The sequence below is a fragment of the Engystomops pustulosus genome, chromosome 11 (genome assembly GCF_040894005.1).
Source record: "Engystomops pustulosus chromosome 11, aEngPut4.maternal, whole genome shotgun sequence".
Taxonomy (NCBI): domain Eukaryota; kingdom Metazoa; phylum Chordata; class Amphibia; order Anura; family Leptodactylidae; genus Engystomops; species Engystomops pustulosus.
Genome location: NC_092421.1, coordinates 40,497,580 through 40,522,791, shown reverse-complemented (window position 1 = coordinate 40,522,791; position 25,212 = coordinate 40,497,580). Strand labels below are relative to the sequence as shown.

General features: G+C 40.2%; 1 protein-coding gene across 3 annotated transcripts in view; it reads right to left on the bottom strand.

Annotated features, from left to right (window-relative positions):
• PARG (poly(ADP-ribose) glycohydrolase) overlaps positions 1-25,212 on the bottom strand; it is a 67,300-nt gene that overhangs the window by 39,276 nt on the left and 2,812 nt on the right. For all 3 annotated transcript variants that reach the window (XM_072130002.1, XM_072130000.1, XM_072130001.1), the window contains 6 exons: positions 23,934-24,000; positions 15,237-15,824; positions 8,792-8,900; positions 8,504-8,626; positions 8,337-8,426; positions 8,002-8,076 (listed from right to left, as the gene is read on the bottom strand). In XM_072130002.1, the coding sequence (XP_071986103.1) occupies positions 8,002-8,076; positions 8,337-8,426; positions 8,504-8,626; positions 8,792-8,900; positions 15,237-15,784 (945 nt within the window). In that variant the 5' untranslated portion in view covers positions 15,785-15,824; positions 23,934-24,000. The remainder of the gene's footprint in view (positions 1-8,001; positions 8,077-8,336; positions 8,427-8,503; positions 8,627-8,791; positions 8,901-15,236; positions 15,825-23,933; positions 24,001-25,212) is intronic.

Sequence of the window (25,212 nt, the reverse complement as noted above, 5' to 3'; positions counted from 1 at the left end):
CAACTGATCCGAGTGAATAAATTGCTATAAAAATAAGATCAAGACTCACCTGTGTTCCCTCGCTTTGCCAGAGACGGCTTGCCAATTATCTGCCTAGCTGGTAACATGGCACAGTGCATATGTGCCACCATTGTAGCTTATTTATGGGAGCCTTGATACAAGCATTTAAAGCAGTACTGAGAATAAACAACTGTATGTTTGTATGGATCTCCTATACACACAGGGTTGCTTGTGGCCTGTGACAATGCATACACCATAGGATTGCAAAGGAGTTGTGGACTCCACACGCCAATTGTAAAATTGTATTTTAGATGTGCAAAATCAAAGACAGTAGCAAAGGTCAACATGAGGTTTGTGTGAGATTCTATGGAAAACTTGTGCCAAACATTTTTAGGAGCTTTGTAGGATTTGTGGGACAGCGGTGGTATAGCAGCAGTATATGAAAACGAGCTAGTCCTCCATTAAGCTCTACCGGTTAATGCAGGCACAGCAAAACGTATGGGACCCAATCACTCAAGCAGCCAGCTACAGCCCACACTGTATTTACACATTGGTGCTGGCTTTAGGAACCTGGACCAAATACGTTTCAGACCCAGTTAAAGAAGAATACAGTGTTTACTAGGTGCCCTTAGAACATAAGCACCACCCCCCTCAGAGAACAGAACCGTCTTCATTAGTTAAGTGAGAAATCAAAGGGTCTTTTCCTGCTTTTTCATATTTTTGTGGGACAAGCTGGATGAGAAGAGACAGATTTGTCTATAAGACATGCTGTCAGCCGCGGCTTCTATTATTGGGGAGTAGACAACACGCTACAATCCCCGGCTAATCAGAAGCCGTGTAGACGATCTGTCATAGCAGCAGAAGCCTGTAATGCAGCCAGGGTCCATTTATCAACTTTGTGTAATTGAGTAGGACATGTGCTTAACTCTCAAATCCATCATGTGTATGTCTGACACCTAGAGACCGACAGAGACGGCATCCAGTGTGAATAGTGGCGACAGGATCAAGGTTCACTTTAAGTGGAACATTTTGGGGAAAATGTACAACCTCAATGATAATAATAACAAAAAAAAAATAAAATAAAAAGGAAACAGCTATATTAAGTTCTAAATTTTTTTTAGTTACTATAAGATTTGCTACTTCTTTATCTGACCACAAATGGAACCTCACACAAGCATGTGCCCCTGGGCGGACCCTTTATGTGTGGTGCCCTAGGATCTCTCCCGACTCCCTTCTTTCTGTAGCAGGCTGCTAGATAAATACTAGAGATGCCACTCAAAAGCAGATCAGAGGCTTGCGGTGCATTCACACAAGGTCTCTAAATTGTGTTTTGAAACACAAATAAAACAGGAAACGTGTTTGGGTAAGAGATTTGCCTAACTGCATTGCATTCACAATGTGTTTACATTGTGCTTATGGAAAAAAAAAAAAAAAAAAAAGGTTAATACAATGTAATTCTAATGGTAACACAATGCCCAACCCATGCTCTTCCATCTGCCAGGGATATTATACTACTCTCCCTCATATCTCCATGACTTCTCTCCAAATTTCTGGAATGAACTTCCCAGACCTCCAAAGTTTCAAACATGCTCTTTAGGCAAACCTAGAACACTTGCTAACTGCATGAATCTTCAAACTCTCTTTACTAACCCATCCTGTGTCCTCCTCCAGTCTGTTGTCCAGCAAACACCAGATACCAAGCTCCAGGCTTATCTGCAGTCACATTTACCTTGGATTTTGCATATAAGATGACGACTGATGGCTGGTTGAAGCATCAGCATTTTTATTTAATAAATTATTTCATTCTGTTCCCTTATAAAGAATGGCTGGACCGTTATACAAGCTCTAATACCTCTTGTGTCAACACCTCATAGAATGTAAGCTCTTGTGTCACCCCTTCATCCTCATAGACTAAACTCGTGCAAGCAGGACCCTCCCTCCTATTTTTCCATGTTTGTACTCCGTAATGTCCCCTATAATTTGTAAAGCCCTACAGAATATAATGGCACTATATAAATAAAGATTATTATTATTATGCAAGGCTTCAAAAGGGGTTTCCCACAAATACAAGTCCTATCCAATGTCTGAAACATCTATGTTTCTGGTGTGGCATCAGTTGTACCAGCTGAAATTTTTCTAAAAGTGGTTAGATTGCTCTCTAATTACTGATCCATTTGCAGCTGGTGCCATGACTTTCTATGGACGGTTCTTACTTCAGGTGTCATTTCTCATTACTACACATAACTGAAGAAGGGGTTACCCTTTGAGTAGTAATTTGAGTAGGGGGACAAGACAAGGGTGTCCCATGTCCCCACTTTTATTTGCTATGTTTGTGGAACAGCTGGCTATAAAAATAAGAGCAACAAAGGAGATAGAGGGGTCTGGGTGCGGTGGAGAAGACGATAAAATTCTCTTATATGCCAACGACATTTTACTATATTTAGGAAACTCAGAGAAATCCGTCCCTCCAACGATGGGGATATTAGAGGACTGGAGATTAACTGGAGAAAGTCTACCTTATGTAAATTGGACAAATTTAATTTGGGACAGGTAGGGGAACTTTGTATTTTGAACTCAGGCGAGACTTTTGAATATTTGGGATTAAAGATCAGTCCAAAGGTTTTGGAATATGTTGAAATTAAAATCTCTCACCCCTGGTTAAAAAAATTAGAAATAAAATTAAGATATGGAATAAACTACCACTCAGTAGAGCAGATAGGATCGCTTTAATGAAAATGATCTGCCTCCCTCAAATGTTGTGCATTTTGTCAAATAGTCCCTGTTGGATTGAAGATAGATAGTTCAGACTGTTACGAAGGATATTAAACGATTTAATTTGGGGGAGAACTAGGGTCCGACTAAAAATAGAGTTTTTTTTGTAAAGATAAGGATACGGGTGGGGTCTCTTTCCCATCCCCCTTTCACTACTTTGTTTCATCACAAGTACAATTTATAGGGGAAAGTAGAAATTCTGCAGTTTTTAAGGAACTGTTGAATAGGTTCAATAATACAGTATAGGGGATAATATATTTGCACTACTGAAATCTGGGAGATTGATGAAAGAGAGGGGGGATAAACTCCCAATTATGAATTTGATTCACAATACATGGAAATGGTTTAGAACCTTTTTAGGAATTTAGGGTTCCACTATCTTTTCACCCTTGTGGCATAATGAGCACATTATAGAACTATGTAAGATAGAAGAATCACAATTTTGGAGAAATAGGGGTTTAAGATATAGATCTGATTTATTTCACGAGGGTTCACTGGTGTCCTTCGACAAACTGAAACAGAACTATCATTTAAAAGACTATGACTATTTTAACTATATGCGAGTGAGACATGCAGTTAGAGCAGAAATCAATAAGGATTATTTTCGAATGGAGAACCGTGGTTTAATGTCCTTTATATTTACTTTGATTAATGCTCAAAAAATCTATCAAGAATATACAGAGGAATAATGTTAGAGGTAGAGAAGGACTTGAAAAAAAAAAAAAATATCACGGGTTATGGGGATAAAACATTTATTTAATTCTTGAAGGTTGGACTTGATGGACTTGCGTCTCCTTCCAGCCTTATATACTATGATAAAAAAAACATCCCAGCCAAAATAAATGGGCAAAGGTTTGTGGCACACTAGATGAAGAGCACTGGAGTCATATTTTTAGAAATGTAAAATATACCTCTAAGAGTTGGAACCACAGATTAATTCTATTAAATATACTCTACAGAATCTACTAATCCCCAGATATACTGTATAAGGCTAAACTCAGAGATAACTCAAGATTCAATAGGTGCCAGGAGCAGTTAGCAGATATTATGCACATTTTATGGAACTGCGCTAAAATAAGACAACTTTGGATGGAGATATATGAGTGCATCACGGAGAGATTGGAAATTAACTTAGTCTTTGATGCCTCAGTGGCTATTTTGGGACTTATCCCAGCTTCGGGGATATCTAAGGGGAAAAGCCTTTTAGTTCACAAATTACTTTTCAATGGGAGACTGTTACTGATAAGAAATTGGAAAGGGGGAAATACCCCCAAAATAAAAGAGTGGCATATATTAGTTGAAAGAATGATGAACTATGAATTAACTCCTTTGGGATATTTGATGGAATGGAATTTAAAGGACAAGAAAGAATCTGATTGTTGGTCGGAGTGGAGAATATGATAAACACAATTTGGTATATATTTATTTATTTTTATATTTTACTTATTTATTTTCTCTCCTGGTTCTTCCCATCGGTGCCGGGGTGGGTAAGGGGTATTGGGGGGGAGGGGATTGGGGTGTCTTGCGATTAGAATTATTGTAATAGGTTTCGCATATACTAAAAATGTGGAAAAAAGGAAAAGAGAAAAAAAAAAAAGTTAACAGCTAAGCTTGTTTGGCTTTTTGTTATGGCATATGAATCTCAAAGCTTGTATTATATCCGTAGATTTGTGTGTTGGAAACATATAAGGAGTCAGACACTGTCAAAATGTAATACTTGTAACATACAAAGATAGACAGATATTCAGATGAATATACTAATTTATGTTCTAATGTACATATAGACTATGGAAATACAAGCATGTATCTATCACGATCTGATTCTTTATATGTATAATTGTTATTCTTGTAATAAAGTAATTTAAAAAAAAAGAAAAAAGGGGTTGCCCGGTCACACAGGTTTTTTTTTCTCATGGTTGTCAAATTTATCTTGTTATGCCTTAAATCATTGCAATTTGAACCCTACTGGCCTTTACCTTGTAGTCTACTGCCCCTGCTGCACCCCTGTGATGCATTTTCCAAGATGGCTGCTCTAACATCTTTCAAAGAGTACATCTCCCAGAATCCTCTAGACACGCTGTGGTCAATCACAGCTCTTTTGAATGGCACTATGAATGACTCAGAACCCATAGCACAGCACACATACAACTCTTGGAATGTAACAATGAGAAGGATATTATGCGCATGCCTGACTGGTGAAACATCGGTGCCTGCAGTTCGTTTTCTATGGGAACAAGTAATAAACATATTGGTAGCAAGACGGAAAAGAGAAACTTTTATTGTGGGACCAAAAAAAAAAAAAAATTACAAAAAAAAAAAATAAATAAATCGATAATATCATGTAATTCGTGATCTGTGGAATGTAAGCAGATAAATACTTTTATGTTAAATTTTAGTAAGAAGACAACCCCTTTAATTTATGGACATCCCAGTTTAAATTGAAAGGGTTATTACTGACATCTGGCAAAAATTCCATGGCAAGAGGACCTTTAAAAAAAAACATATGTTCTTAGAAAATTGGTGACAACTTTAAACTGCTGGTTGCACCACCTAAGTGAAGCTGGCCCCCCCACCTTGTTCAAATCAAACAAAATTGGTGTCAAACGTTTGTGCTACGTTTGTGCTGGTTTGTGCAGCAGAAATTTTCGTTTGTGCCACTATCGTTTTTAAGATTTTAATGAAAGTTTCCAGAGGTCATCAGAGGTCAACCAGCCCCCCCACATTGCCCAAATCAAACAAAACTGGTTCCAAATAATTCTGCTACGTTTGTGCTGGTTTGTGCTGCACAAATTTTTGTTTGTGCTGCTTTTGTTTTGAATTTATGAACAAAAAATTAAAGTTCAAAAGTTCAAGCAGCCCCCCCACATTAACGGAATCAAACAAAACTGGTGTCAAACGTTAGTGCTACGTTTGTGCTGGTTTGTGCAGCAAAATTTTTCGTTTGTGCCGCTATCATTTTTAATATATTCATACTTTTTTGCAGAGGTCATCAGAGTTCATTTCTTCCAAAGTACAATGTGTTTGCTAGCTCCCCCTGGTGATCAAACCAGGGAAGTGTCACTAAGTTTGTTTTTTACCAGTTCATCCTAAACACCTCAAACACCTGAACATACCTTAAAAATTATAGCGGCACAAACAAAAATTTTTGCTGCACAAACCAGCACAAACGTAGCACTAATGTTTGACACCAGTTTTGTTTGATTCCGTTAATGTGGGGGGGCTGCTTGAACTTTTGAACTTTCATTTTTTGTTCATATATTCAAAACAAAAGCAGCACAAACAAAAATTTGCGCAGCACAAACCAGCACAAACGTAGCAGAATTGTTCGGCACCAGTTTTGTTTCATTTGGGCAATGTGGGGGGGCTGGTTGACCTCTGATGACCTCTGGAAACTTTAATTAAAATCTCGAAAACGATAGCGGCACAAACAAAAATTTCTGCTGCACAAACCAGCACAAACGTAGCACAAACGTTTGACACCAATTTTGTTTGATTTGAACAAGGTGGGGGGGCCAACTTCACTCAGGTGGTTGCACCATATACTGGAAGTGAAATTAGTATTAAACTTATCACCAATTTTCTATGGTGCAACAGCAGTTTAAAGCAATAAAACTTCTTGCCTACCCCTTTTATATATAGCAAGGGAGGGCTGAAAGAGTGTATAATTTGTAACAAATTACAATTAGCCGGCAACTTATAGTATGCCACAAAAGGTGAAATTTAGAAATGTAATCCAAGCCTATAGCCAGTAGGCGCACGTTTGTGAATATGGGTAGGATGTCATAAATGGGTATGGAAAAGGAAAACCTAGTACTGGGGGTAGCAGGAAGGTCTGGTATATTTCTTCCATGTAGGTTTATTGCAGTTATATAACATAATATTGTGATAATGTATAATAACAGTTTCATTTAATAACTCTATACATCAACATGGCAGCGGCATGATGTAGCGCTGCTGGCTATTTTTAGACCTATATAGCGATGGCCAGTAATTACGTATACAGGGATCTGCAGCATGCAGAAGTGTGCACTAATACAATATATGCAGGGTCTAAATGCAATCATTATTGACCCCAAAGCTTTCAAAGTGATTGCTTCCCATTGATCTGCAGGGACTGCATCATTGCTGTGGACACTGGGTACAAATCTGTATGACATTGCCAAATAGCATTAGCACAATGCTGAATAAAACCCTGACGGCTAGATTTTAACTATATCATGTATGCTTAAAATGGAAGGCCTCATCATAATTACTTAATGTATATGTGCAGTGCATCCCTTATGGTTATGCACCAAAGTTATGGCCGCTGTGCAGTCACACAGTGAGTGAGGAGAATTGATAGAATTATTGAGAAGGAACATACAGATTTTTTTGTTATTTGCTCACTTGGATTGGAAGCTTTAGCTTGCAAGAGTATTTGCACCTCATTTCTGATCCTTATAGTAATGTGATCTCATAAAGGACCCGTCGTGCCCACAGACAGTCAACTCAGGAGTAAAGATACACTCGTTTTGAGGACAGGACGTATTATTACACATATACGGGCTCTCACAGAAGACCACGGGCTGCCATTTCTCTAGCGCATCCTTTCTTGGCTATCACACCATCTGTGCGGCGCTCAGCAATCCCTGTCAGCGCCATAGAGATGGATGCAGCATAAAGGAGAACTCTTACTTCCCAAACCAATAAACTCCTTAATGCAATTGTAAAAGTCACAAGAGTTTGCTTTAAAAAAAAAATAAAAATATGGGTTTTATGGGGCTGTAATTTCATAATTGTAAAGTAAAAATTGCCCTGTCCAAAAATGTGACAAAATGTACACTGACAGGGTAGGGGTTAAAGGAATATAGTGCCTTATCCATGTAGGGTCAGATCATCACCAGTATATGGACCACTCGCAATTGGAATCTGGTAATCCTCCAACTCATTTTCATATTGTTCAAGGATAACCACATTTCAGTGTTAGCATGTTACAGAATAATATATTGGAGTAGGTTATGTAGTCAGTATACCGTAAATAAGTGCAGCATTATGGTCTATACATATGATTTATAATAGTCATAGCAGGGGAATAGTTTAGAGAATTTGGATTCTTCTGTGAATGTGTGACCTTTTTATCTTTCAACTAGCTCAAAATGACATCATGCCTAGATAGAGACACGTCACAAACAAGATCCAAGCCACATTGCACTGGAAAAAGATTCTTATACAACACAAGATCATCATTACCTTCATGCAAAAGTCATGAAGCGCTGTGAAGTCCCATTTCCTGGCGTAGGACACATTGTAGGACAGGATTGCCTCCTGGAAGGGATAAAATACACAAAGTGAATGGCAGGAAGTTATAATAATTGGTTATACATCGCCCCCTGCAGGATGTAAAAGAAATAGGCATGAAAAGAAAGAAAAACACTTGGCATATACTTCTGTGTTTCTTTATATTTCTGTCGTGCAGAGCCACGTCTTGATCTGCAGTGGTAATGGCTTTGGTTATCAGTTGTGAGAGGGGGAAACATGTGGGGGAACTAAAATGAAAGAAAGAAACTAAATTCGCACTTACGTACCTTCAGTTCATGAGGATGCCTTATTCCTAATAAATTTTCTAGAGAGTTTTTGATAACTTTCCATCGACTCCCAGAGATCCTTCCTCCATTCTGTAAGGAGTAGACATATCTAGTAAATGTCTGGATGTGGTCAATCACTTCACATCACATTACTGTATATTTCTCACCCGGTCATCCACTGGGTAAAGGTTCATAGGCGAGTAGGGCATCTTGACATGTAATGAATCCCATCTGTCGATGAAATCATCCGGATGGGGTATGGGGACTGTATTTTCCTTTAATCTGTCAAACTGCGAGACAAAGCCACTAGAGTAATTAAAGAATATCCAGAGGATACTCACCAAGAGAGGTAATATCAAATCTATACTCACAGCTAAGAGGATGTGATTGGTTACATAGTAAGCCCCTCATTATTAAGGTCCATACAATCTGTACTTGAGGCGTGGCTGACCTACCTTCACAGTAACAGTGTGGTCTGGAGAAGGCCTCAGTGACGGCTCTTGCATACAACACACTGGCTTACGATTCAGTTTTTCCAGTGGCGTCCCAAGCCATGATTCCTTGCTGCATGTGCAACAGATCAAAGTTAGTGAAATAATACACAATAGGCACAGGGAAGTATATACAAAGAAGGAGGACATGAATACAGACCATTCATACTCATACACACTGACTACATGGAGCAGACAGATCAAACACTTTGAAAGAGCATCGACTTTCCAATGTATTTCTATGGCATGAACATCAGTATAAAAATGGAGCAAGTATAAAACAAGTAAGCAAGGCAAAAACAAAAACTACCCTCTTGTCTGTACAAGCCCCCAGTCTGCTGGCCTAAACATATTAACAGACCCGACTGCTGAGGCCAGTGATTTACTCCAGCAGTTCCAGAGATCAAAGACCTAAAAGGTTGTCTGCTAGTAGTCACTGGAGGATAACCCTATTATTTGTACTGCGGATAGCACTAATCAGATTTAAGCCACCCTAAAACCAGTGGTACTACTACTGGTGAGCAGCCACAAAACCCTCCTTACAATAAGGTTTTCATTATAGATCATCTTTCTCCTCTGTTTTAAGGATAATGTAGGGCAGATTCCTGATGGGTCCTTACAACGAAGGGCTAGGACGTGTCCTACTGTGTGCACATATAGACTGAACATATATTTATTAAAATGTACCCCAAACAGCTTTTATATTGGAAGATTTTAGGTCCCCCACCATATAGTTTCTGCCGAGTAGAATCTCCTGCTTAGTTGTGATCATTGTTAAAAATATATAGAATTATTAAAATCATTAGTAACTCAAACTGCATATCAGATTTCTTAACCAAAATTTAAGAGGTTGTCCACTTTCAGCAAATAATTGATCCTTTTTGTATAGTGAAAAGTGATATTATTTTCCACTGTACTTTTGGTATCAATTTCTGAACAGTTTTCTAGATCTCTGCTTGCTGTCATTGTATAGAAAATGTCATTTTTTACTTTCTGTGGATAAATACTGGTCCCTGGACATGGCAGTCAAAATGGCCCATATTCGGACAGATGAAAAGTAAAACATCACTTTTATTGAAGATATTAAAATAATTCAAAGGACTCAGGTGAATTAAAAACACAGTGTGATCAGAGTCACAGGCAGTGTCAAGCAGTCTATATTAAATACATAGGATATGGGACAAAGTAGAAAGTTCAAAGCCCATTTGATTGGACTGCTACAATTACACGGTTTTGAAATCGAGTAGACGGTCCTAAACAGCGCTGTCAGCTTGAGGGTAGTGCAGCTTGTCGTATATACTGAAGCCCTAGGCTAGGTAGGCTCATGTATTGCCTCAGCGGCCCCAGCAGTGGCCGCTATAACAGTAAGCCTGTATTATTGTAGATACTGCATCTGACCTCTAACCCTACAGACAGCGAGTTATAGGCTTGGAGTAACTAATATAAATCTGAATGTCCCTATCTCAAGTGATCCAATTGAGTAATTGTTAGTGCTGACTGCACAGGACATTGATTTGCAAACATTAGCCCCCCCAACATGTTTCACCAGTAGAACTGGCTTCATCAAGGGTATGGGCTAACACTAGGTAGTATTACTAGTGCTGGGGTAGCTGAGGCAATACATGAGCCCACCTAGCCTAGGGCTTCAGTATATACTACAAGCTGCACTACCCTCAAGCTGACAGTGCTGTTTAGGACCGTCTACTCGATTTGACCAACAGTGTAATTGTAGCAGTCCAATCACTTGGGCTTAGAACTTTCTACTTTGTCCCATATCCTATGTATTTAATATAGACTGCTTGACACTGCCTGTGACTCTGATCACACTGTTTTTTATTCACCCGAGTCCTATGCACCTAGTGATCCTTGCCACTTTAGTTTGAACTATTGTTGAATTATTTTAATATCTTCAATAAAAGTGATGTTTTACTTTTAATCTGTCCGGATATGGGTCATTTTGATTGCCTAGAGGCGATTTAGTAAAATTACTTGTCATAAATCCCTGCCGTGACAGTAGGTCCATTTGTTAAGGAAATATTCAGAAGAAGTATACAATGAAGCTTCCTATAGCAGGACAGCAAGCAGAGAGCTAGAAAACTGATGAACTGGTACAGAAAGTATAAAGAAAATTGTGTAACAATACACAAACATCAATTATTTGCCAAAAAAGGAAAACCCCTTTAAAAGGGGTTGCAGAGAGAAACCTGGCAGAGAAACAATAAATATTCTCATCAGCCAAAAGAGCCATTTAGTCACTAGTTTCAGCCCCATAAGGAAACCTTCCCATACTTTTCCAATGAAACGACTGACTACGGACTTCAACAAGACCAAGCCTTCCCCAACCCTTTTCATCTGTTATTGGTACACCCTCATAGTGAAGCTGGTGGTGAGGACTTTGTTCTGATGTTGGATCTAGTTCTGCCAATCTATGCAGGAGGTGGACAAATTGTTCTGTATTTACTGACTAAAGCAAAGAACAACCTCGTAAATGCAAGGGTCAAAAATACAGTTCAGAAAATGACACAAAACTTTCGGCCTTAAGGTACAGCAATCACCGAGGACAAATAAGTTAAGCTACAGCTGTAACTTACACGTCTTTGAATGAGCACTCTGCTGTGTGAAAAGCAAAATGCCTCTTCCAACTCCGATGAGTAACTTCAAGGGCGCCAAAGAGTGCTACTCCACAGGGTGCAATGTACCTCATCATCTGGCGAGGACACAATGCGTACACGTCACTGGAGCGAACATTCATAAAGAAAACCATCCAGAAATGAGGGAATATTATATTTGTTAGGCTAAAACGAAACTGCACCGGATAATTATAACACTACACAAAATTTGGGGAGTTTTTCAGTCATTTAAAAAAAAAAAAAAATTGTCTAGGTTAGTAAAGGGGTCTGTGATAAATGTGACCAGGGGGAGGGGGACTTATCCTACTCAAGTTCCCTTGTTCCCCCCCACCACCATCAGCTTAATTGGCTTAATTGAGCTAGGTTGTTTACGAATACTGCAGGAGGGGTAGCTTTAAAGGATCTCTGCAGCCGAATTGTCTCCATGCATCTCCCCTTCAAACAGGAGACAAATAGCCATAAAACTCAAACCAAAAGGTTGAATAGGGACAGTTATGGAGTTATGGTCCATCTCACCCCAAAGGCAACAACATTTTTGGATTGCTTATTGTCAGGAAATCACAGTGGTCCAATCCCCGAGGCTATAGCAACCTTGGGTCCAACCTTGGGTTTGGTATCAATCCGATCCAGGGATTAGCCCAGAAACGTGACCCTATGACTTCCCCTCGAGAAGCTATAGCTTCTCCAGTGTTCGGGATGTGATACCAGGTAGGGGGGTCCCATAACCCCCCACACACTAGCTCTCTGAACTGCTCAGACTTGTAGTGCTACCCTTGTATTGTGTACTCTGTTTACTGTATATATCTATTGTGTGAACTGTATTGTTTAGTGGGCAATTTAATATAAAATTTAACCTGTGTTGCTCTTTTATCTCGATAACGAACCTAAACACCTGTGCTTCGCTCTTTTCCATGCTAACGGGTTGGTTCCTCACCCTATCTAGCCCCTTTACAGACTGGGCTTATATTAAAAGGACAACAGGGCTGTGATTTATTGTTTTGCCATATCCGGAAGCTGTGTGGACAATTTTAAATCACTTCCTGCGCCTCTTAGAACCCGTGCGCGAGTGTGTAAAAACTTCTAAGAGTGTCTAAAAAGGATAACCAAGTGACCTTGCATATCCAGGGGTCTAAAATGTCATGCCTTCCTTCACAGGGTCTAGCAGTTATACTTATCGCAGTCCAGTCCTTTATGGTTATCTTGCATTTTTACTCAGTTTAACCTGGCATGCAAGACAAGTTGGGCCCTATCCACTGATTGGTGGGGGACTCGGTGATGAGACACCCCACAGATCACAAGAACTGGGGTCCGATCAACCCGTCAGACACTGTCACTCGCCAAGATAAGCAGAGCAGCTAGTCGTGCATGGCCAGGTTGCCCTGATCAGTGGGAGTACCTTGTGTGGGATGTATCAGAGAACCTATACCGTTCTGGTTATACATATGGATGCCTAGTAGCCTCTATCAAGACAGCTGTCTACTGACAAGCTGCTCTTCTGCAGGTTTATCTATACCAGGCATTGTGGGGCAGTCTCAGTGGTGATTATTACAATGGTGCATTACATTAGTAAATGTGGGATAACCCATAAGTTGTGCTCAAGTACTGACCCTAATGTAGGTGTATGTAATGAAATTCCCCATTTATACATTTCCAATTTAGTCTAGTACACCATAACCTTAAACCAGTATTCCCATGAAGACATGATTCTTAAATATACTCAGAAATACAGCTTTTCACAAACATAATCCCAACATGTCTATATCAGTCCAAGTGTTCACAATTTTGGTTGCCCCTGGATATGACCATAAATTTTCTGACAATAACCATGTTCTTCTTATGAACAGCTTCTCTTGTCTCCTACCTCTCCCTGCCGAATTGCAAGACCAGCTCAGAAACAGGCACTTCCTGCCCGTAAGCAGCGTAGAGACTTCCTCTACAAGCTACAGACAGATAAGGTCTAGATAGCACAGCTGACTGTGTGTTTTATTGATTAGGCAAGTTAACGGAGCCGAGTGTCATTGTGTTTTATATTTATCACATGGATCTCATCCCTGATCTGTATCGTCTTTTTTTCTATGTGTCAGATGTTAGTAAAATGTTCAGAAGCAAAGTTAAAGTGTAGCCAAACCCTGTACCAGGATAATTTAAGCATATTGTCAGCACACAGCATCTCATAGTACAGAGGAATCATGAAGAGTAAGCTTAGAGAATCCCTGGCCACTGGAATTGACACTGACCATCACGGAGTAATAGGAGCTAAAACAGCAATAAAACTGAGTAAAAATGTAAAGTATGGGGGTTATCGGATCAGGAATGTTAGTGTTTGAAACCTAGAACAGTGGTAACAGCTTATAATATACCATGCTAGGGCTGGGGAAGGGGGAGGGGGGGGTAACTTCCGGGGATGAGATGATGAGCAAGTGCCACGATTCTTTGGTTTTGTTTTGTGTAAATTATATTGTATGCTCCTCCCCCCCCCTCCCCCCCCCCTCCTCCCCCTAATCCTATCCCCCAGAACTATCCTGCAAGGCCGGCATTTTATCAGCCAATACTACTGGATTTCGACCTTTAAGCTGGAAAAGAATCCTGCTAACGGCTGAACAGACCTGGGGTTGCCATTCTAAACTATACGAAACCTAGTGACCTAATAGAACCTGTCCCTTCCTTTTTCTTCCATACCCCTTCTTTTCCCTACCCCTCTCTCCTGTGGGTCCCAGACCCAATGTTTGTGCTGTTGGCCAACAATGGGCAAGGTCACTGCAAATTGTTGTTAACACTATACAAGTCTATCCAAAAAAAAATATACCTCAAGTTTTGTTTTAGTACAAATAAACTATGTATTAAATAATTGATTGGTATTTGTTTTAAGTTGAGACCTGAACCAATCTAGGGAACAGAGGTCCACTGACCACCCTCCCGAATCACAGCTGAATGGAGCAACAAAATAGCAAAGCATACAGACTCAGCTTTCCCATAGATATGAATGTGGTGAACTCTACGTGCTGCGGGAAGGGAAGGAGTTTGCAGACATTTAAAGAAGTTAGTAAAACAAAAGACACTGGTAAGACAAGGAAGACAAGGGGTCACGGGGATATGCCAAGGGGCTACATGAACCCAATAACTGTTGCATTTCTTGAACATTCTTATACGAAAGGGACCAAATATATATAATACTTTAGCAATTATGATCTACCTATAAATTAGTCATATATCCCAACTATGATGCCACAGGAGGACCGTGGTCTGAATATCTTCGGAAAAGACCAGAAAATACACATGGAAAAACTCCTGCTGAAATAAGAGCAACAAAATAGAATTTGTATGATAGATGTCATCTATTTGTTCCACGCCTCCGACTGTGGCGGCCAACTCCACAGCGATCTGCAATGGGTGAACAGGACATACAAATCATAGCAAAAGTCATCCGAACCCACCCATTTTAGTGATGTCCCCAGTTTCCATTAAAGCAAATATTATGGCAAAGTGAGATATTCCCTTCCATAAAGAGAATACATAACAGGGCTGCTTTTATTAAAAAAAAAAATAAAAAAAAAATGCTAGACTTTTTCTATTGCGTTACATTCTGGATTGAGAAGGAAAGGGGGTTCTGAGACCAACAATTCATGAGGGATTTATGTGGATCCCTTTGGTGCTGCCTCTAGACTAATGTGTATAGGTAAAACTTGTTTTTGTATTTTTTTTATATATTAAACAAATCAAACACACACATATACAGGCATTCAGACAAGGTATCAAGTAGTGGTAACAATATATTTTACCTTATATCTTCACCCCTATCTGCAGCTGTAATATGAGAAGCCACCTTTGCCAATCTATTGGTTGCCTTATTTTTCTGTTCATTAGACTGTGGAAGGTCACTGTCACGTAACCCTTCATCAGATATGTGAGCATGGCTTTCTCTACAGCCGCCTTGGTCCATTTCTTCCAGCATAGAGTCAAAGTTTTTAACTGGATTTGAGATATCCTTTATTTCAGCCATGAGGTCATCATCAACATCCATGTGCATCTCCGGGTCACTCTCCCGTTCCTCTGGGCTTGACTGCTTATCTGCAAACAATTCCTGGTCTTCTACTACATTTTCTTCTACTTGTTTATTTGTACATACAGGGGATGTGAGGTCGTCAGTCTGGGGATCAGTCATTTTTGTGTCAAAGTTATCTTCGTCAAAACTGATCAAATTATTGCCATTTGGTGAAGAGTTTTGTACATTGTCGTCTGCAGGATGGTTTAAGTTGCAGTCTTTATTCAGAGTTTCCGAATGTTTCCCGCTTTCTTCACAGACATTGGTCTTCCCCTCAGAGCTCATCCTGACGGTTGTATGGCTATGGCTGTGTTTACTATTACACCTGCATAACAATAAATTATAGAAGCCCATCAGTGCAGAGCAACCAGGAGGTCCAGCCGAGATGGCCATGCACATTAGATAACGGTAGGCTGACAATTAAGAAGCCATAGACCAGGGCATATTGAGTCCATTCTGGTTGTCACAGTGGCAATATATTTCCAAAGACACTAAGCGAGTGAAGCCCTTTCTGAGAAAGTTCTTCTAAAGAGGTGAACTGTCACCCAAAAAAAGTACTAGGAGCTACTTACTAAAGTAAGCAGCTGCTAGCGCTACCCAATTTTCAGCAATGACAAACTGTTAGCTTTATCGGAACCCTCCGATAAAGCTAGAAGACCAAGTAGTGATGAACAATAGAAAAGCCATATACATGAGGGGGCGGTCTGAGGCGCTGCTTCTTTACTGGACCAAAATGCCATGCGGCAGTCACCGCCTCCTAGTCCTGCCCCCTCATGAATACGCCGAACCGCTGTGAGCTCGGTCTGGCGTTACTATTGTACGACGGGGCAGCAGTGTCTGCTAGCTTTATCGGAGGGTTCAGTTAAAGCTGGCAGTTTTTCATAGCTAAAAATAGGGTAGTGCTAGGAGCTGCTTACTTTAGTATCACACTCGCAACGCAAGCTGCTCGGATCGCACGGCCCGAACGCCGCACACTGGGAGTGAAATCAGCCTTTGGCCCCTTCCACAATCGCATTGCAGGTTACGTCAGAGTCTGATCAGGGTGCGATCAGGGTTTGGTCAGTGGAAAAAATTACAGTTTTTAATTAGAGTTGAATCAATTTTCAATCACAGTTTGTTCAGTGTCTCAGTTTTTCAATGCATTTTTCACATGCAGATAACACGCGTGAAAGGACTCAGGACTGAGCTCTATCTTTTCTATGGCAATTGATACACATGTCTCAGAGTGCAATGCGTTTTTGATGCAACTCCATAGACTTGCATGGTGCAAAATGCAAGTCTGAAAAGACCCATTGATTGCAATGGGTCAGAGTGCAATGCAAGTTCTGCGTGTGAAAAACGCAAGTGTGAAAGTGGCCTTAGATTTGTCCATTTTCATATGTATGAACCTCTCTTGCAAATTCTCCAAAACTACAGTGATAAACATGGGTAATCCAGTTATTTCACCCATTTCCATAACAAAGATAACTAGTTGATTGGTGGTAAAGGGGGGAATTTTGTACCCCTTAGTGGATGGAGTGGCTGGCCTTACAATAAGATTGCTGGAAAGAGTCAAATACCCCTTTATTATATATAAAGGGCAAGCAGACGTCCATTTACTGTAATAAGTAAATAGGTTTTGTAGGATGGGGTAGGAAAACTTTACCTCTTTTGCTACTTTGTAAGGCAGCCTCCTTACCATCAAGCATGACTTTCAGGAAGCCAAATGACATGTTGTGGGATTAAAGGGAAGCTACCCCCACATATCTATCTATAAAAGGTAGATCGGGTAGTAGGTACATCTAAAGGACGTGAGAATAGACCTTTTCGGGGCTAATCCTCACGTACCCACAATCTTTTGCTAACTTTTATTTTGCCAATACGTAAATTTTGTAAAGGGGCTACTGGGGCGTGGAGTAGCCGGAGCTGAGGCTACACGGCGCAGCTACTCCACGCCCCAGTAGTCTCTTTGTTCCTACTACCAGAAATGTTTGGTGCGCAGCTCTTCGTAGCTGTGCGCCCTCGTCCTCGAAGCCTGGCAGCTGCACATGCGCAGAACAGCAGGCCCGCGGCTGCACAGTCACTGCTCAGAAGCCACTGTGCATGCCTCAGGATTCGCGGGTGAGGAGCTGGGCACCGAAGATTTCTGACAGAAAGAACAAAGAGGCTACTGGGGCGTGGAGTTATGCTCTTGCGCCTTGGGAACGCTGGTAATCCCAAGTGGAGGACAGCACCCAAATACTGAGCTCCAACACAGTCCCAGCTTTGCCAGCAATTTGAATCTCCTGCATCTATGAAAGTGTGACACCCAACCAGATATTGCAGGGATGCCAGTAGGCTAAGCACGTACCCGCGCATAAAGTACCAAGCCCTACCACAATTATTCAATACACCACGGAGCACCTTGGGTCTTCTTCCCAGGACAGAAAACCACCGAGACGGTTGAGGAGATGCTATTATTTTAATAGTCTTGGGTTTCCTCTCCCTGGGGCTGACCCTCTCTCAGTGATGCTGTGATGGTGTAGAAGCCACGTAGATTATACAAAAAGAATAGAAAAATGTTATATACATTTTTCCACTGTCAAAGAATCCATCTTATGCCACCCTAGAAGACACTGAGGACAACATCATGACATGAGATATAAACCCAATAGGGAGCCTGCACTTATGAAGTAGGCACACATGCTATTAACAACCTGTTATCCAATACTGAGAGAGGATCATTATAGTGGGCTCAACATTCCAAAAAAAATATAAATTTGAACCCTTAAAGGGAACCTACCACCCCGATTCTACCTATAAAGGTAGAAGGGGTGGTAGGTGGATGGATGGGACGTGAGGATAGCCCTTTTTTGGGCTAATCCTCACGTCCCGGCTGTCTTTTAGAAAACGTAATTGCATGTATATGCAAATTTATTTATGCGGCTACTGGGGCGTGGAGTAGCCGGACATGAGGCTAATAGTCGCGGCTACTCCACGCCCCAGTAGCCCCGTTACTCCGCCTACCAGGTTATCTTCAGCGCGCAGCTCCTGGTAGCTGCGCGCCCTCGTCCGATTCTCTCGCCATCTTTGGCCTTCTGCGCATGCGCAGTAGCTCCGGCCCCGGACGAGGGCGCGCAGCTACCAGGAGCTGCGTGCCAAAGATTACCTACCCATTTAAGCAGTTACAACTATGAATAAAAAACTGCAGTGTCAGGAGAACCAGTTTTAGTTGAGTTTTACACATACAGTACAAGCTTAATTAGTAAGGGAGTAATAGGGTTAATCTGACCCAAGTATAGAAGCACTTCTGACAAAACTATAACCCTACTTAACAAATCCCAATCAATCATATTACAAGAAAAATAACCTACCTTATACGATAACAGTTTCCTCCTCTCTCCTTTAAGTAGAAATACTTTAGGTTTCCCAGAAACCACACCAAGAAGTCTAACTTTTACTTTCACCATCACCCCTCCACCCACTGTACAAAGTTCATGTACACTAGAACCTGAATACTACTTCCTTATAGTCACAGTGACAAGTCATTCTCACAATGTACATTAAAAGATATGACAGTGATAACATATAGTCAGTGTACAGCTTGTATAACAATGTACACTTGGTGTAGCCTGAAAATAACTCAACATTATTAATGTCTGAACCACTGGTAACAAAAGTGATTACACCCCAATCATCTATTCCCCCTCCTTTGTGTCAAGCTTCTTGTAAGGCTACGTGCGCCGGTCTATATTGTGGACCATGATCTGACTACACAAATTGCAGCCAGAGCACAGCCCACACAAAGGCCATAGTGTTACCAGATCTCAGGTATGAATGCTAAGCAGGCATCACATCATCATTCCTCTGACATCTTATACTGGTCACTGGAAGCTGCACATGGTACCTCATGACAGAGAAAATAAATTATTGTCTAGGCCATTTTTATGTAGAGCAACAAGAATATTGCCAACACCCTGAAACTGAGCTGCAGCTCGGTGGCCGGCTATACCGAGGCAGAGCCTGATCCCTCCCTCCAGTGTAATATTCAAACATGGCCCCAAACGCATGCGCAGAACAGCAGGCTTCGCGGATCAGGTCGTGCAGCTACGAGGAGCTGTGCGCCGAACATCTCTGGTAGGAGGAACAAATAGGCTACTGGGGCGTGTTGTATTTTAAAATTATAACTTCAGACAAAAGGTTTTTTTTTGCCAAATTGACAATTTGAGTTTAAAATTTTTTGCTGTAATGGAACCAGGGATTATCAATAAAGCTTCATTATAGACACCTTACAGCTGATCATTGCAATCTGGGACTAAAGTAAAGCATCTTTAAGTCTGGTGTCCTTAAGTAGGGGGACCAACTGTAAAGCTTAATTACAGACACCTCTGATAACTGTTACAGCTGTTTATTGTAGCCTGGGACTAAAGTAGCGTAAATTACCAACATCCAGAGGTCGGTTTGTAGCCAAGGGTCGTCTTTAAGTCGGGTGTTCTTAAGTAAGGGACAGCCTGTACTAGGAAGCTGGAAAAAAATTGTCAAATGTAATAAAAAAAAAAAAAAAAATTAAAAAAAAAAAAAAAAAAACACGTTTGTGCCTTTTTCTTGTGGGCTCTGTTTGCAAGACTAACTGTGTGCTCCATATGATACCTTAGTCCTTGCCTCCACACGATCACCATACCTATAATGTGTATAGGTGGTATTATGTTTTAATAGGTTTAATAGGTTTTGTACAAAAAAAAAAAAGTCTTTGTTTTGCAATTTTCTGCTGTAAATTACTATTTCATACCTTAGTGTACAGACCTATGTCAAATGCCAAATTTTGTGGGGAGAGATGACATTTTCATTGCTACCATTTTGGGGACTGTACAACATTGTGAACACTTTTAATTACAAATTTATATCTGTTCCAAAATGGTGCTCTGTACTTTTGGGTGCCGATTTCTGTTACTGGGTTCACCACCAGGATTAACTTTTTTTTTTATATTTCAGGTTCAACAAAATTTTATTGAAGGAAAACAGAATGGGGCCTTACAATGGGTCACGGCGAAACATATGCCCCTCACAGGGGGAACTCACAGAGTTTGGTATGATACATAGTCAGCAACTGTATCAATAAAAAAAAAAGAGAAAACGGAAGAACCTTTTTTATATTTTGATAGATCAGGACTTTTGGGATTCAGAGATAACGAGCATGTTTATGATTTTATTTATTTACAAGGGTATTTTAACACATTAAAGACGCATCCATTTTGTAGCTTTAGGCTCAGCCCCATTTTTTGGATTCTGACTTGCGTCTCTTTATATGGTTATAACTTTTGAACACTGTTACTTATCAAAGTGATTCTGAGATTTTTTTTTCCCCACATGTTGTACTTCATTTTAGTGGTAAATTTTGGTTGATAAGTTACAAAAAAAAAAAAATTTGAAATTCTAAATCATTGCGTTTTCAGGCAGATAGATTTACCACCTAAATAAGTTGCTGAATAACATTTCCCATATGTCTACTTTACATTTTCATCCATATGTCTGGATAATTTATTTTGGTGTTGCGCGGCCTACAAATCGAATATGGATTTTCTGAAATTTCATAATTGACTATTTTGGGGATAAATACAGTTCTGAATGAAATTTTAGATATTTAACATCAAAATCCCCTATATAATCCACCCATTTTCAAATCTGCACCCCTCCAACTATCAGAAACAGCATTTACAAAGATTGTTAACCCCTTGAGATCTTCATAGTAATTGAATCAAAATGTAAAGAAATTTAGAATGGTCAAATTGTGTCAGTTATACGTTCATTTAGCCCTAAAATTTACACATTTAAATAAGTTAAAAAGAGAAAACCCATCTTACAATTTGTTCTGCAATTTCTCCCGAGTACAGAGATCTCTCACATTTGGCAGTTACTTGTCTTATGGGCGCACAGCAAGGCACAGAAGGGAAGGAGCGCCCTGCAGCTGCCAGGATTTCACTTTTTCGTTATTGGGGCCATGTGATGGCATTTTTTTTGAGGGGGGGGGGGGAGAAGCTTTTTTCAGCGCAGGAGAAGAAAAGCATCAATTCTGTACTGGATTTTTTACTTTTTGGTGTTCACCATATAGTCCAATAGTAATGTTATCTTTATTCTATGGGTTGATACAATTACAGGGATACCAGCCATGAATTTTTTTTCTTACATTTTACTAAATTTGTTAAATAAAACCCTAATGTGGGGAAAAATCTATAATTTTTGCATTGTCATCTTCCAAGAGGCATAACATTTTTATTTTTTTGGCTATGGAGCTGGTTGATGCATTATATTTTTGCTGGACATGTTGTACTTTGCACCAGTGTCATTCTGTACTACATATGTTTTTTTTATCACTTTTTATTGCATTTTTTGTAGGATTGAATAGGTAAAAATAATAATTTTTGGAGGGTTTAAAACATTTTCTTTTAACGGCGTTCATCGTACGGGTTAAATAATTATTTACTGTTATCCTACGGGTTGTTACAGACGTGGTGATACTATATATGTGGGATTTGTGTTATGATTTAGGCTTTTTTTGTGTTATATGTCTCTTTATATGTTATGAGGCTTATGGGCATTTTTATTGATTACTTACTTTATATTTTATTGAATAACCGTTTTTTTGGTTTTACAGTTTCCACCATGGGACATGAACAAGCAATCATCTGATTGCTTGTTCATGATACAACACTGCAATAATCATGATTTGCAGGGTATTAGCAGTGTCAGCCTATGCTAAAGCATAGGCTGACACTGTGCCTTTAAGACGCCATCTTTCAGGCAGTTCTTACAGGCAGCTCTGGGGTTTTGATCAGACCACAGGGTTGCCATAGCAACGATCAGCACCCCCGAAAATGGCACTGGTGCCGATTGTGGGGAAAAGACCCCCCCCCAAAGGAAAGTTAAATGCCGCTGATGCACTGACCTCAGCATTTACAGGTTAAACACCCGTGAACGGAGCCCACTCACAGCCGGCACCCCATGTTTCCTGATGCCGGTTCAGCTGAGATCTTGAGCTGAAGCGACATCAGCTCTGTCTCTGATATATCGGACGCTGAGCGCAAAGGGGTTAAACCTAAGGGGTCTGATGATTCCTACCATATACTGCAATACAGCTATATTACTGATGATATGTTAGAATGTGCCACTTGCACATTGTGATGGATCTACTTAAATGACATGCCTGGCCTCCCTCCTTGTATCAGTGGCAGGGTCGTGTCAATGAGCTGCCCGATCTCTGAAAACATGGTTCCACCTGACTACCTTTGGGCATCCTCTAGCTATCTGGAATTAACCAGTACAGTCCCAGCTCAGCCACAGGATGGTGAACCCACAGAGACCAGGTAGGGGGGAGGCATGGCTCCTTCGTCAAATCTCCTCCTACCCCCCTTATTCTTTCTATTGGCTTTCGCTACCGCTCCCTTCTCCTTTCATTTTATTCAGAGTAACTTTATAGAATAAATCAATGATGTCAGGATAGTGAGACAGCTCCATTTAACCACGATCTATTTTATTTCTGATGCTGTGCATTTGTATTGCAAATTGGAATGTTGTTGTATCACTCATATGCAAATTCCCCCCTACCAGGTTCATTCTAGTACCTGATATTTGATTTTCCATATGTGTTATGTTCTGTTTTACTATTTTAATAATTTAATAAAATTCAAATATGTTAAAAAAAAAAACTAAAAACTAAAAATGCCTGGGGTTTCCAGGCTATCATGGTGACAGATCAAAGTCGATCCTTCCCAAGATGGCAGCTGGGATTTAGGTGCAGCCAGCAAAGCCACTGGAGACAATTAAATGATAAACACCTGCGATGGTGTTGGATTATGCAGCAAACTCCCAGCAGTAACACCTGCAATCCGTGCTGGAGTCTGTAATTTGGTCTGTATGAAAAGGACTCAACCCGTGAGACCTCTTCATATATTAAACAGCCCCATGACTTACAGACAAGTCTTTGAGTGTTAAAGGGAAGTGGTCAGCAGAAACTGATCTAATAAACCACTACCAGTATGTTGTCACGCAAGTTAAGAACTGTCATTTCGGACCAGCATGATGGCGTCATCCAGAAAATTTACTTTTAATTGCATTGTATAAAATCACGGAGGTGGAGAGCTCAGGACTGAAGTCAAGCTCTCTGCTCCTCGAATCACCCCCTTTGCTGTGATTGATATCTTGCACGAGCCTCCAGGAGATAAGTAATGAGACGCTACATACAGAGACATTAAGAAAATTATGATGTGAGACACTGGGCCATTAAAGAAACATGATCTGGAAGGTGTTTATCTGCTCCACAACATACTGGTAGTGGTTTATTAGGTCAACTTCTGCTGACAGATTCCCGTTTAACACCACAGGGCTCTCTCAAAGATGGCTACAGCATAGGCTAACCATGTCAGGAATTGTGTTTCTAACTTCCTTGGACTAAGCACTACAGCTGATCTGTGTGTCTCACCTTTTGATCTCGTTTGTCTCTCTTCGTTTATGTCCCAACCAGGATTGGAGGGTCCTCTGTTTATAAACTATAAGGAAAAAAAAATGAGAAAGGAAATATAAAGGTAAAAAGATATAGAATATCTCAGAGTTAATTGGTATAATATGAATACTACAGTAAAGTAAAACTTTCCGATCTAAATTGAAATTGACATTCAGTTTATCAGAATCTATGGAGCATCATATACCTACAGATATGTTGGGCATCGTGGGTGACCAGAAGCGGCCAATCTACCACAGCATGCAGCACTATGGAGCATATTTCGTCTTGTTTAATTTTAAAGGGGTTTTACAGGAAACTAAAATGACCAGTCCATAACACATCTTCCAACCCTGGCACTTTGGGTCCGTCTCCAATAGTGGGCGATGTATTAGAATGGTCTATTATACCTTTTCAGTAATATGGCTGTGTTTTCTCTCTGGACACTCCACAGGGGATAATGTCTCATAGAAATGTCCTGCCAGTGGCCGCTTTCTCTCAGGACAATGTCTAAGCATCTTCTAACTCAGCAAATCATCATATGTCGGTACTCCTGCACCAGTGTAAGATTGAGACTACCCATGTATCCGGCGTGGCAGCTGTCTGCTGGATTGGAGTATTTTTATTTCTGAAAAAGTTATTTTCACCTCTGCTAAAAATATTCCTCAAAAAGGCAAAAAGGAATATTTTTACCCACCTTTTTAGTAAATTAAGTACGACCTCTGACTGGATCAGTTCAATTAATCTATTAGATCTGATCCTGGATACAATTTACAATTAGTTACCTTAACTACTACCAATCTACCAAATCTAATATTAGATCCAATACCAGTTCAGATAAAGGATTCAATACTGATCTGCTGGATAAAATATACATTTAAAATATTCAATACAATCTATTAGACCCGATAACAATTTACCAGGACCAAAAATAGATTGAATGGGTGCCAATTATCGGCATACTAACATACGTCACCCATTCGGCATGTCAGAGAGTCACTCCTTCATGATTCATAAGGGAAAATACTCAGCACTCTAAAACATCTTCTTGTTGCAAATACATTTTTATTACTGCACAACTGATGCAATCCAATAATAGTCAGTGTCTTCTTCACTCTAGGGGGGCTGCACACATTGGTAGAATGGCTGTGGGATGTACAGCAGCAGTAATCCTGCAAGAATTAGAAACAGAGCAGGATTTTTTTGTCAGTACTGTGCATAGAGAACTGCCTTCAATCCCATACACTACAATACTACTTTA